Below are 14,769 nucleotides of genomic sequence, written 5' to 3' on the forward strand. Positions count from 1 at the left end.
AATAGAAGCAAACAATTAAGGAGTTCCGGTAACAAATAATGACATTGAGGTGCTCAGCCTCCCCTTTAGAAGCTCTAAGAAGGATTCCTCTAGTTCAAAATACCTTTATAAGGATTATTATTGTTAAATTCATTATTTCAATTATCAATGTTAGCCCTTTTATCTCACATTGGACTCTCTAACTTAAGATGTGGGAATCAATTTGCCATTTTTGACTTGTTAATTTTATAGTAAAAGTTCCAAAGAAACTTTGGAGTTAAATATGCTTGTAAAAATATGTAAACTAATATGTCAATTATTAAAAAAATGAATACAAATGTAAATTAAAAATATTAAATAATAATTTATATTATGGAATCATGTCATCTCATAAAAAAAAAAGAAGATAACAAGCATAGGTGGATATAAAATTAACATGATACCGTTTGCAATAAACATATATAAATAAGCAGGTGTTCCTTCCCTTACCAAATCCCTTACAATGGGCAATAACTTTGCTCTGTATCCAGTATCTTAGTATAAACCAAGTGATCACTTTCAATTGACACTCTCCATCCAAGTGAAAGTAACTTTGACAATTTCTACCAACTTATTCACCATTATTTACAACAGAGGTCAACTTTGATTTCATCATATTTCAGGTAGTTCTGTATCATACAAGAACACCAAGCGTAACAAGCTTCTTTGAACCTGAAGGGACTTCAGCTTATATTGCACTCTCTAGAACTTGAAGTGAAACCATCATCTGATAATGCATCACCACCATCAGAGACTCCGAAAACTAAGGATTCTTCCTCCTCATCCTCATCGTCGCTATCAAGATCAGTCCTCGAGTACCTCCTCTCGATGAAAGCCAATGTTTGCCTTCTTTGCAGCCTCAATACGTGCATGATCACATCGGGTGTGAGTGTTATTCGTGACCGGTCTTCTCTGCTCTGCTTGTTAGCTTTCTTAATCTATCAAGATGAAAAGTAAAATTAGGGCCCTTTTAATCATAGAAAAAAATTGTTGTTCATAATCTTTTATCAAAAACTTTTGGTTCAATCCAAAGGATCTGGGAAGGTTCCAATAAAATAGATGGAAACAGGATAGGCAGCCTGCTCTAAATTTGCATAAGATCTACTGGCCTCAGATTCCAGTGTGTCCTTCTGTACAGCACAAATTGTTTTATAAATGTAAGTTGCCAGTCACGTACCTCTTCTGCATTACTAGGAAGTGGTATTGGATCCTCTGCAGCGGGAGTCCAGATTTTTACGTCTTTCTCCAGGCCACTGGTAGCAAGAAATGGCACATAAGGGTGTGGCTCAAGACAGTTCACAATGTGCTTATCTCCACGCATTAAGCGAACTAATTCTCCACCCTTCTTCTTCCATATGAATATATGACCACAATCAGAACCACTCACAACATACTCATCATTAGGGCCGAAGAAGGAAACCCCTTTAACAGTTTGTGAATTCCTATGTCCCTCATAAACCTGTGGCTGCTCCAGATTCTGCAACTGTTCAGCAGACACTTCCTGTGGATTTGGACCAACACCTGCATCCTTTTGAAAGAGGTAGACAAGTTCATCATTATAGGAGACAAGAAACTCACTGGTATAGGAGTAAGCAAGTCCGGTGATGTGAACATTATCAGAGCCCACTAGGTGACGAGGAGAGAAAGTATTTACGGGTCTGTCTGAACTGCTCGAGGACCCCCACCTGCAATTTCTTATGTCATAAACTCGTGCATACTCATCAACACCCCCTACAGCAAAATAATTAGGGTTTCGAGGATCTATAACAATGGCATTCAATCTTATGCCTCGTTGAGCTGCTTGCTTCTTCTTTGTGAATGAAGAACAGGAGAAAAGCTTGGTAGCTGAATGACTTCTCAGATCAAACTGCAAAAATCAATTTTATCTCTGAACCCTTTATTGAAGAATGAACCAATTTGAGATGAATTTACAAAAAGTTTAAGTGCAATCTATGACATACATGTTGTATAACTCCATCCTCACCACAGCTGTAAAAAATGTGGGGACTTCCAGGCTCTACTGCAAGCTTATGTACACGGTCTTGGTGCTTTGCAAGCATTCTAGTGTCAACATTGCCATTCTCCAGGACCTGACCAACCCTAACCTGGTAGAAAAGAAAAATAAAACATGACTAATCGTCCTTGCAGAATATTTATTAGGCAAAAAGAAAATGCAGTGAAATTTTGATTCACATGTATCTGGGGGCAATGATGATCTTATGGTAGTTGCTCTGAGCTTTTAATTTTTTACAAAAGAGAGGAAAGAATGGCTATTAGTTTTTTTTAGCTGCACTCAATTTTCCCAGGCAAAGTCCTAGACAGTCAAGAGATGTTTTCCAGGCAAGCACCAAACTGAAATCATCTTGGAGCAGCTCCAGTTGAAATTTATTTTACTGGAGAATCATTAAGACCATAAGGAAAATACTCATTCAGCATCTCGCCATTTTGCACAAATTGGAACAAATGCAGATTCAATGTTAGAGACAACCTTTTACTGCTTCTACGCCCAAGTTCAAAATCACACAATGGGGGGGTTGGAAGGGGGCAGGAAGGCCCCCTCCTGGTCCCCGATATATTAACTGCTGTTTCATTAAGGGCAGTTTGGAAATTTAATTCTTGTAAAACGGTTGCCCTAATTTTCTCCTTATAATTGAGGGGGTGCCGCTATTAGGGTTTGATCATCACCACAGAGAAGGAGCTGGAGTTGTAGACCGGGAGAGGTTAGAGAAAACACCTGTAAGTGTGTGTGATTTCTCTTGTAAACTAGTTCATCTTTATAGTGGATTAAGGTAGCGACGGAAGACAGGACATAGTCTCACCTTGAGGCGAACCTGTATAAATCTTGTTGTTTTTTCGTGCTCGCAATTCCTTTCTTCTGCGATTATTATTATTATTTTTTATAAAGTTTGGAATTAGGGTGAAATAACTGTGAATTGCTGGTTATTAGATTGTTGAAGTACACATATCCTTTTTTGTACCCTAACCCTAATATTGTTAGTGCTGGAAGCTTAAATTGGTTATTTTGTGATCAAATATCAATATTATGGCTGAGACAGGAGTAAATTTTGGATTTGATGGAAAGGATATCATCATGATTACTTCAGAAAAATTGACAAGGCCTAATTAGCTTAATTGGGCTAAGTCTCTCAAAATGTATCTTAAGGGTAGAAAAAAGTTGAAGTTTATTCAAGATGATCCTCCAGTGCCTCTAGATGATGATTGGGAGGCAGAAGGCAATCAGGTTATGACCTGGATAGTCAATAATATTGATTCTACTCTTAGAAATCAGGTGATGAACTGTGAGACAGCAAATGCTATTTGGTTGTCTCTAGAATTTTTATATACACAGGAGAGTAATCTCTCTCGAGTTTATGAGTTGTATACAGATTTTTTTTGGGTTGAAAAGAGGAAATCAAACTGTTACAAAATATTATAGGACATTCCTTGGCGTATGGCAGGAGATCAATGTTTATCATCTGTTTACTACGAATGAAAATGAGTTGAAAAAACAACAAAATTAGCTGTTAGTTGCAAATATTTTGGATGGTTTAGGTGTTGAATTTGTTGTATTAAAGCCCATGTGTTACTTTCAAATGAAATCCCTACTCTCTCTACCACTTTTAATCGGACTATTGTTCCTGGAATCACTGCTCTTAATGCTTCCAACACTACATCAGCCCCTATCCATTTATTTAGAGGTAGAGGTAGAGGACGTGGCGATGGTAAGTCAAAAAGGAAGTGTGTTCACTGTGGCAGAAATAATCATTATTTTGATAGATGCTAGGTTTAAATTTGGGAAACCTGCATGAGTTAATTCTACAACTCCTGATAGTGGAAGTGGGATTTTAGATTCTTCTATCTAGGTTACACCGGGTGCTCCAGATGAAATGCAACAATTGATACAATAGCAGGAGCAAATTGCTCAACGCATGGCCCAAATCTATGTGTCAAACATGTTAATCTTGCAAATGGTTCTACCTCTCCTGTTCAAGGAGTAGGCCTCCTCAGTCAATGGTTTTTGTTCCCAAGTTTCCTCTAAATTTGTTGTCAGTTAGTCAACTAGCCAAGTCAATGAGTTGTTCTCTCACATTTTATCCTACTCATTGTATTTTTAAGGATCTCGCGATGAGAAAGACGATTGCTTCAGCTCGTGAGAGAGATAGGCATTACATACCGTAGATTCTCCTCTATAGTGGTACTTGCGGCTAGGTCATCCGTCTACAGCAAAACTGACTCAAGTCTTTACAAACTTTCCGTTTAGTTCTTCTTTTCAGTGCAAGTCACGTCAATTGGTCAAGCATCACGAAAGTTTGTTTTCAGTCTCGTCTAATAAAACCAGCCACCTATTTGAGATTGTACACTCAAACATCTGAGGTCTTTGTCCTATGACTAGTCAGTTTGGTCATAGATATTTTATTTCCTTTATCGATGATTTTAGTAGGAGTATTTGGATTTACCATCTTCAGGAGAAATTTGAGGCTTTTGATGTATTCAAACTTTTTTTCGATGAAATAAAAAATCATTTTGCTGCTTCGTTTCATATCCTGCATACTGATAATGGCCTTAAGTTCATGAGTCATAAATTCCAAGTCTTTTGTCAAGAATAGGGAATTATTCATCAGACATCGTGTGTCTTTACCCCTCAGCAAAATGGCGTAGCTGAACATAAGAATCACCATTTAATGGAGGTAACTAGGACAATGATGATACATATGCATGTGCCCAAGCCTTATTGGGGTGATGTTGTTCTTACAAGTTTCTTGGTTACTAGAATGCCTTCGTCTGTGTTAAAAGAAAAAATCCTATGCAGGTTCTTTTATCGTCTGCGCCATTATTTGCTATTTCTCCCTACATGTTTAGATGTGTCTACTTTGGTCATGTATTTGGGTCTTCCAAGGATAAGTTGTCTCCCCAAGCAATTAAGTGTTTATTTTTGGGGTACTCTCGCACACAGAAGGGGTACAAATGTTTTTGCCCATCCACTAGAAAAACATTTGTATCTGCTAATATTACTTTCTTTGAAAATGTATTGTTCTTTTCATCTGTGTTTTTACCTTCTGATCTTGTTGTCTCACTTGAACCGGCACCAGTTATCACCACCGACTCTCTCACTGGACCATGACTCTACTTCGTCTCAAAATCTTGGAGGTAATGATCTACATTTTCCTATTGCACTCAAGAAAGGGAAAGGTACGCGGTATCCATTAACTTAGTATGTGTCTTTTTGTTCCTTATCTAACTCTTATAAAATTTTTGCTTTGTCCACTTATACCTGCACTATCCCTTCTTCAATGCAGGAAGCTTTCTCGTCTCCTCATTGGAAGCAAGCTATGGACATTGAAATGGATGTTTTAACAGATCAGGATACTTGGCAACTGTGTGATCTACCATCTAGGGCCAAAGTTGTTGGCTGTCGTTGGGTTTATACTATCAAGTATAATGCAAACCTTTTTCAAAAAAAAAAAATATGATGCAAACAGTTTTATTGAGCAGTATAAAGCTTGGTTGGTTGTGAAGGGGTATACTTAAACCTTTGGTATTGATGTGTTTGAAATTTTTTCGCATGTTGCTCATTTGTCGTTTGTCCGTATTTTGCTCTCAGTTGTAGTGAATCAAGGGTGGTCCCTACGTCAATTGGCCATTAAAAACACTTTCTAATATGGTGATCTAGAAGAAGAGGTATATATGAAGCAACCTCTAGGATATGTTGTGGTATCTATGGGTCGGAGTCATTGTGATCACTCCTTGTCCATGATGAAGAGGCCTTCTGGAATTGTGGTGCTTTTGGTTTATGTAAATGACATTATATTATCTAGGAGTGATATTTCTGGTATAGTGGATACCAAGTCGCATTTGTTTGCACATTTTCGAACTAAAGACATGGGACAGTTGAAATACGTTTTGGGCATTGAAGTGGCAAAAAGTAAAGAAGGAATTGTGATGACAAAACTTAAGTATGTCATAGATATGCTTCAAGAGTATGGTTTGTTGGGAGCCAAGCCAGCTAATACCTCAATGGAAGTGGGACATGATCTCCTTGATGAGCAAAGTCATGAGTTAAATAACATAACACAATATCAGTGGTTAGTGAGAAAGTTAATTTATGCAATAGCTACTAGACCTGACATTTCTTTTGCAATAAGTGTAGCCAATTTATGGAACGTCCTTAGAAAGTACACTTAGAAGATGCACACAAAATTTTGAGGTATTTGAAAGGAGCATCAGGAAAAGATATTTTCTTTAGACCTAACAATCATGCGAAGATAGAGGTTTTCTCTAATGCAGACTAAGCAGGGTCCAAACTGGACAAAGAATCAACCTCTGGATGTTGCGTCCTTAGGTGGAAATTTGGTGTGTTGGCGAAGTAAAAAACTGAATGTTGTAAACCATCTAGTGCAAAAACTGAATACAGAATGATGGTTCACCCAGTGAGTGAGTTGATGTGGGTTAAGTCAGTCTTACAAGAGTTGGGTTTCAACCAGGATGAGTCGATGAGCATGTTTTGTAATAATGAGGTTGCGATCTTTATTGCAACCCAGTTTTCCATGAGAGGACTAAACATATAGAAGTGGATTGCCACTTCATTCGAAATACAGTGATGAACAATAGGTAGTGACTCTGTTTGTTCAATTGGAGATTAGTTGGGAGACATCTTTACCAAGGCCCTTGGCAAGCGAGAATTTATATCATTCGGCAACAAGTTGGGACTCCTGGATATATACGCTCCAACTTGAGGGGGTGTAAAAAAATACATCCAGGAGCATTTTGGTCATTTTACCCTCTAGGGGTATTTGGATTATTGTACCATTTCGGCGGTTAATTTTCTTTACATAATCTTGTTTTGCAGTTAAATTGTACAGTGGTTAAATTTTATGTACATAGGATGTATAATTAAGGAGATATAAGGAGATTAAGATTTGTTAAGTTTATAGGGGCATTTTTGTAATTTGTAACTCAAAACACCTATTTAAGTCTACGAATTCATGCACAGTTCCCAAAGAAGCTTTTCAAGCTCTTCAGAAATTTCTTCTCCTTTCTCCTTCTTCTCTTAATTTTATCTTCAACCCAAATCTGAATTTTCAAAATCGTTAACATCAATAAAATGTTCCAACTATGTTGTTCTCACTATATGAGGCCTCTTTTCTGCTCTACCATTTGCTATCTCCACAATCAGTTTGTCCTTGTTTTAAGTCTTTCTTCAATTTGCTTTCCTAAATTTCTTCCCAGTCCCATAAATCTACCTTGCAAATAACATGCTAATGGATTCTGTTTCATCTCCAGTGCTTGACGAATGTTTCATACCAGCTGTCAGTGCAACTGAATCCTCTTCCTTCATGGGCTTATCATGCAGTGAGCATTAACAGGCCAGTCTGATAAATATAAATATGTTCCTATGCTAGGATAATGTTTCACACTGGCTATCATATCTCTTAACCTCCTTCATTTACAGACATGGGTCCAAAAGTGAGTATTAACTGGCTGAATTTAATAAACATAGTAACAGAGTCATGTTCCTACACTAGGATACACTGAAGAGGCCAAGCCGAATACATGGTATGCATGGTTGAAGGTCATTTGCCTTGGAAGATGCGATCACAAAAACTGAAAATCAGCTTATTACATAAATACTTGATCAGTACCCACAGATCAATAATTAACATTACCAAAATAATTTCCTGGACCTTAAGAAATGAAACCTAAGGACAAATCCATGGTCAAAATTAACTATTAGAAAGATATTGTCATAACAAAAATTGACATAAGGCCAAGGTTAGCAAATGGGAGTGTCGAAAAGAGAAGAATTCATGTAGCAAACAACAGAAGAGAAGGCCATGGTTTGGAAGGCATTACAACTAACTTTGCTTCCATTAATATGCCTCTAAGAAGATGTAGAAAAGGGGCCTTGTTGTCTTTTCATACAGCCACCACGCATAAAAGGAGTACCACCAAAAACACCACATTGCTTGCACAAAAATGTTTTAACCAGCCAACACCACAAAAGGACTTCTCAGTTGCAAACATATTCTTAGTAATGAGGCTTTTGGTAATACTCTATCTACTATGAGCTTTATCTATTGCACTACAACTTCCTTCCCAGAACTCCACAAGAGATGAACTATAATTCGTTAGTGCTGTTGTTCCCCAGAAGTTTTAACTGTGGTAAAATTGAGATTGTCCCAAAAACATCATCCATAATCATTTAACAAAAAGGAATATCCCCATCAATTCTCCAACAATAAAGAGCAGGGGTGGGCGTATAGGTTTTCCAGTACGTTTCAGATGCCCTAAATCTGATACACATGTGATGTACACTTCTGCGTATTGGCCGATACACCCTGTACCAACCAGGGTGAAATCCGATACATATTGGCCAATGTACAATATGATAACGATACATACCGACCAACACGCCCATCCCTGATACAAAGTTACTGAACCTTTTAAAAAGAACCATATACAGATTATGGCTAGTAGAGAGAGAAAGAAAGAGAAAGCCATATTACAATACCTGACCATCAGCAGCACAAGTTATTATAGTTCGATCATTAGTGAATGGCATAATCCTGGCCTGAAAAACATTGTCATGATGGCCAGATGCATATGACAATATTTCACTCTTGGCTGCCCAATTCCAAAATATGATCCGCTTGTCATCAGAACCTGATACGAGAAGATCGCCACTTGGGCTAAAATGTACAGTATTTACACAACCCTTGTGACCATTTAACTTCCCATAGAGATTTAATCGCTTCACAAGAACCTAATCCAGAAAATGCAGACAAATAAACAAATATAGAGCTTCAGTACTTGTCAACATTTGACTTCCTCTGCAATTTCAAAGAACCAAATACAAATCACAAGTTTAAAGTTCAGACTCTTCAGAACTTAAGTTCAGAGAAAAAAAAAAAAAAACAGAACTTGGATATGGTTCTAGATAATCAGGGTTAAAAGTAAACAGATCTCAGGTAATCCACGTACTACTTCATACAAAATTAAAACAGTTACTACATAACTATTCAACACAAATGTTGTAGTAGTACAATTTCAAACACAATAAACTCTCATATGGAATATGCTTATAAGAGTATGTTGAGTGGGAAAAGTTCCACAATGAAAAATAAGAAGAAAAATTAATGGGTTATAATGTTAAGCAATAGGCGTCCTAAGTGGCTAGTCATTTTGGGATGGAACTGGGCTCAACTCAAAAATCCAACATAGTATCAGAGTAGGTTGTGGGTTGGGTCAAAGTCCAGTTTGTGCTCTCCAGGTTATTTGTGTGTTGTGGGCTCCATGAAGGGGTTTGTGTACCCTAGTAGAGGGTTTATACCCATGTCTCAGGCCTTTCATGTGTAAATTTGGACATGAGGGGAAGTGTTGAGTGGGAAAATTCGCACATCGAAAAATAAGAAGAAAAGTTAATGGGTTATAAGTTTGAGCAATAGACCTCCTAAGTGGTTAGTCATTTTGGGATGGAACCGGGCTCAACTAAAAAATTCAACAAAGTATCTTAGAAGTTCTGGTATCCGTATAAATATGATTTGTTATTCAAAGTTAACCTACTATTTCAATTTCAAATGAAGTATTTTCTCTTAGAATGGCATAGAAGGTAAGAGATGTTTCGATGGCTCAAATGATTATAGTCGACTAAGCTTTTGGCCCAGTCAGGGGGTTTCTTAGGATGTATCTCAAATTCAAGCCTCATTGGTGTCTAGTATCTTGAATCAGTCTTTGTGTGTATATGAGCAACCAACGTTCAAATATGTAATTGTAGAAAGATTCATGGATCAAGTGATGGAAAATTTTAATAAAAAGGCAGGAGCTTGATTTTTCCTCCTCTTTTTCTTGAGAAACTCTTGAAACAAAAAGCATTGGATATTTTTTCTTGCTGCAACCAACCCATGACACTGCAACAGAGATTTGAGAAGTTTGAACTGACTTTGAGCCTTGTAATGACTGACTCTTTTATCTTAGTTTTCAGCTCATTGATGATTCTAGTGCATGTTTAGGCATTGAGCTTCCATTTCTTATTCTAAACTAGTAAATTTTTGTAGTGGCTATTTCACTTTCAGGAATCCGAGGAACTAAATTGGCTTCCATTAAAGAAATCTCACACGGTAGGCCAAAGAGAATATGGTTTCAGCAAGTTCTTTTCTCTTTTTTTTTTTTTCCCCAATCAAGTTCGACGAACTTAACCTTCGAATTTTTAGATACTATTTGATGGTAGGAGAAGTTTTAGCTTGCATCGCGAGTGCGTAGGCGGGTCTCCGAATTCTGCATTGCTATTCTAGAACAAAGAATGAATTAAGAAGATAAAAACCCACATCTGGAACCTAGTGAAAACAGTTTATCAACATAAAAAAACTTAGTCCAATTTAACCCATCCACCAAACACAGAAACCCTTCTAAAAAATAGATGAAAACGAGTTCAATTCCCAAACCTAGAGTTCAAAGTACAAGTGAAGAAGATATAAATACCTCAGAAGAACCAATTCGGCGACCAAAAGCCAGTGGACGGGAGCCACCAATCTCTCGTCGCGAGATCTCCGAAAATCCACGACGAGAACCCTCCGACCTGATCTCCATTTTCTTCAGGTAACAGTGCTTCGGTCAGTTTCAGTTCGAGCCCGTGAGGGTCTGAGCTGTGAAGAGCTCAGCATCTAAGAGAAAAAAAAAAAGTAAGGTGAAAGAAGCGGTGCTCTTCTGCCCACCGATTGCGCATCAGCTACAGAAAATCCATATTTAGGAAACTTCCAATTAGCGTCTACCTACTGATACCTGTATGGTGTATATCTACAACAAACTACCTGGTATTCAGATGAATACCCTTGTTTCTACTGTGAAATGTGGTAGAATGGTGATTGCTGGAGAACTTGTGTTTGTATATTCCAGAAGATTGTCAGTATTAGAATTTACCAGGTAATTGCAGCCTCGTTTATTTAAATTAACAGGAAATAAAAATTAATGTAATTAAAATATGAACTAACTAAAATCGAAACTATGACATCTAAGCAAATCGGTATTGAAAAATATAAATCCTTTTTATATCGGAAAAAAAGGAGTAAGTCATATATGCTTAAGAACACCTAATTCTTAATTTAATCATTTTGACTTAAATATAAGAATGATTAACATAAAAAACCATTGATTTCTCCGTATCCTCCCATTTTATTCACTATAAAGCAACTATTTATTCAAAAATATAGCTTGAATGTGTATTCTAATTGTTTTTTTCTACACTTAATTAATGTAGAAAATCAAGCAAAATCTAGCAAAGATGTGACTAATTTAGTTAAGTGTTCTTTGGGTTTGGAGGGCTAACCAAGGCTGGCAGGAATATTGACTTTGCTCAGCCTGGGATGAAACATAATAAACCCAGGATCGGGTTCAAGTTGAGGAACCCAGTTTCTATAGGATCATCCACTTCAAATCAATTCTACACAGTTCCTTTCTGAGCTACCCATTCTTCCAGTTCAAACTATTTTTCATTCAGTTTAGTTCAACTTTGACCAATCCAAAGCTATTTGGTTTAAGAAAAAATACTTTGAAAAATATTTTTGGGCAATAGGAATACAATAAGTGTGGATCAAACTTTGTCAATACATTTAAAGTTCAATGTGCTTAATGGGACTATTTATGTAGATTAGTCATAACGAATTAACTTGATGTTACACCAAAAAAGGTTTCTTGGGAAACCTTTATTACACCATCACTTCTGCTCAAAGATATTTTATTTGTTCCAACTTTTCCCTTGAAGCTATTATCTGTCTGTCAACTTACTAAAGACTTTAATTGCTCTATCACCTTCTCACCCTCTTCTTGTATGTTTTTGGATCTAATGATGAAACGGGTGATTGGTGGATGTCGTGAACAAAGGGGGTTTTACTACTTGGACTTGCCTCAAATAAATGTAGTTTCAACCAAGAAAACAGAGGCAATATTATGGCACAATCGGTTGGGAAACCCCTCAACACCATCTCTTCAACATCTCTTTCTAGTTTTTAAACATTTGTCACTTTTAAATTGTGAAGTATGTCAACTTAGCAAACACCAGAGGACTACATACTATCCTCAGGCTTAACTTAAAGGTGCTCCTTTTTCCTTGATCCACATTGATGTATGGGGACCCTTGAGTGTCTCGAACATTTCTAGAGTTAAATACTTTAGTACTTTTTTTTATGGTTTTACTTGAGTCACATGGATATTCCTCTTTAAAAAGATACATGAAATTTTATCCATATTTAAGTCCTTTCATGCTATGGTGGCCACTCAACTTGGCAAGAAAATAAAAGTACTTCACTCTAATAATGCCAAAAAGTATCTCTCTAGTGACCTCGACTCCTATTGTCAAGAAAATGACATGATCTATCAGACATCTTGTGCCTACACCCCTCAACATAACAATGTAGCAAAACGGAAGCACTAACATCTTCTAAAAGTAGTCCGCGACTTACTATACTTCATGAAGGTATCATACTTCTACTAGTCACATGTCATACTTACTGCTTATTTCCTTATTAATAGGCTACCATCATCTGTACTCGGTTATAAATCCCCATACTCTTTGTTATTTCCAAAATAATGAACTATTTTCACTTCCTTTAAGAATTTTCGGTTGCACATGTTTTGTTCGTGTTACATCACCTTAGAAAAATAAATTTGACCCAAACTCTATCAAGTGTATTTTCTTGGGAAACTCTTACACACAAAAGGGTTAGTTTGTTATAATCATATTCTCTGAAAGTTACTTGTGTTTAGGGATGTGACCTTCTTTGAAGACACTTCATACTACTCTTCAAAAAATGCTCCTCCGGGTCTCTCATCTTTATAGGCCTCTCCTTGAACAGTTGTGCCCCCTATTGCGGATACTCTTCAACCCCTTGAAGCATTAGTTGATACTACACATGTGGATTTTACAGATCCCATCGAAGTAAGTCCATCTCCACCTACACCTATTCCATTTGGGCCACAATATGATACTCGACCTATAGCCTTAAAGAAAGAAATAATATTGTCTTAACCAGCAGTGATTCATATGGCATTCAAGAAGCCAAAAAGAAGATATGTAAAGAGTTCAAAACAAAAGACCTTAGACTACTTAAATACTTTCTAGGTATTGAAGTGTTACAATCTAAGCATGAGATCATACTATCTCAGAGAAAATATGTCCTTGATAATGCCTCTTCAACCTTGATATCCAATCATTGAAAAAAAAAAACTGAGTAATTTCTCATGCATGGCTTTATGAAGAACATAGAGTATCATAGGCTTAAGATGAAGCAAAGAAAAGGCCAAGTAATGCTTCAAAAAGGAACTTCCATCATCACTTGTATCAAATCGATTTTAATGAATAAGAGGCAATGAGAGAAGCAACATATGATCTATGTAGTTCTCTTTTAAGCCTCAACAATTAAATCTTATAATTATAATAACCACGAGATGAGCTTGAAAAAAATACAATTATCTAAGCATTAGAACGACTTCATATCATGAAGAGATAGAATAAGCATAATCAACTTATCTCAACGAGCTTGCTTCTTCAAAGAGCCTTCAATAGATGATTTGATCATCAAAATTTCAGAGCGTCTTCTTTTGACATTGGGATCCTAAATTCATTGCTCTGATACCATGTTGAATTTAGTATCTCGAGCAAAGAAGAGAGTGAGAGGAGAAGAGAAGAAGAATAGAAGAGAAGAGAGGGAAAGAGAGAACTCAGATAGAGAATAAAAGAGAGAAAGAGAAAGAAGAGAAGAGCCTTTAGGCTTGCAAAAGGAACTTGGATGAATTGAGAGAAGGGGATAGAACTTGTTGCTCTACCCCAAGCCAAGAGCCTCTATTTATAGTTTTTTTAGAGGATAATACAATGTCTCTAATGTCCTTAAGGCTACAAGTTTTACATAAGAAAAAACGTAAGTAGACATGTTTCTCCATGACTAATAACATCCTTGTGCCATCTGTATGAGAAGTCTTCTTATTTACTATTATGCCGCCTCTCTTGGACATGTGGGCTTGAGCCTATCTTCTAACATAAAGTAATATGAATGACTACCTAGTGTTAGAGGCTGAGACCAACCCCACCATGCCCACATGAGGTACCATAATGAGTCACCACACGAGATGGCATGATGAATCATCACACAAGGTGGAATCCTCATCACATGAGGTGGAAGATTTGGTAATCTAAGTTGATTAATATAATTGATTGATGTAATTAGGAATCCTAATTGATTGAAGAGTTTCCCTAAATATGTAATGGAAATAGTATAAATAGGGGGTCTTGGTTGAAACCTTCAATCAAGTTCTCTTCTTCTCAAATTCGTGGAAGAATCTCTCTCCTAGCCTAAAATCTCTCTTTTCTCTCATCTTGTTTGAGGTTTCACACTGGGGTCCTAAATTCAACATGGTATCAGAGCATTGAATTTAGGATCCCTGTGTCTAAAGGATGTTCTAAAAAGTTTTGATCAAAACTACTCATAGAAGGCTATTTGTCAAGCAAGATTGAAACTTGAGATAAGTTTGTTTTTCATTCTTGTTATAATGACTTCATGCTCTTTCTTACCTCTAGAAGATGGTCCAGATATGATTTTCTTAATCTATTCATTATATGAAAGTATTGATATTTATGCATCTTTGATTGGAAGAAGTTTGCCAAGGCTATTTTTGTCAGTTTGCAAGTTTTTGGCTACAAATCGGTTTATGTTGAGATTTTTTGTATGAAGAGTTATTATTTTCTGGGAACAAGATTTTATGATG

General features: G+C 36.7%; 1 protein-coding gene across 1 annotated transcript; it reads right to left on the reverse strand.

Annotated features, from left to right (window-relative positions):
* Positions 1-405: 405 nt before the first annotated feature.
* Positions 406-10,702, reverse strand: LOC137965905 (uncharacterized). Its single transcript, XM_068812286.1, has 5 exons — positions 10,495-10,702; positions 8,528-8,779; positions 1,980-2,123; positions 1,196-1,885; positions 406-956 (listed from the first exon to the last, which is right to left on the reverse strand). The coding sequence occupies exons 1-5, from the start codon at positions 10,600-10,602 to the stop codon at positions 702-704; spliced, it is 1,449 nt and encodes a 482-aa protein (XP_068668387.1). The 5' UTR covers positions 10,603-10,702; the 3' UTR covers positions 406-701.
* Between the last annotated feature and the right edge of the window lie 4,067 nt (positions 10,703-14,769).

The sequence above is a fragment of the Aristolochia californica genome, unplaced genomic scaffold (assembly GCF_029961685.1).
Source record: "Aristolochia californica isolate CCGP_79_NKW_82.1479 unplaced genomic scaffold, dmAriCali1.0.hap1 SCAF_5, whole genome shotgun sequence".
Taxonomy (NCBI): Eukaryota; Viridiplantae; Streptophyta; class Magnoliopsida; order Piperales; family Aristolochiaceae; genus Aristolochia; species Aristolochia californica.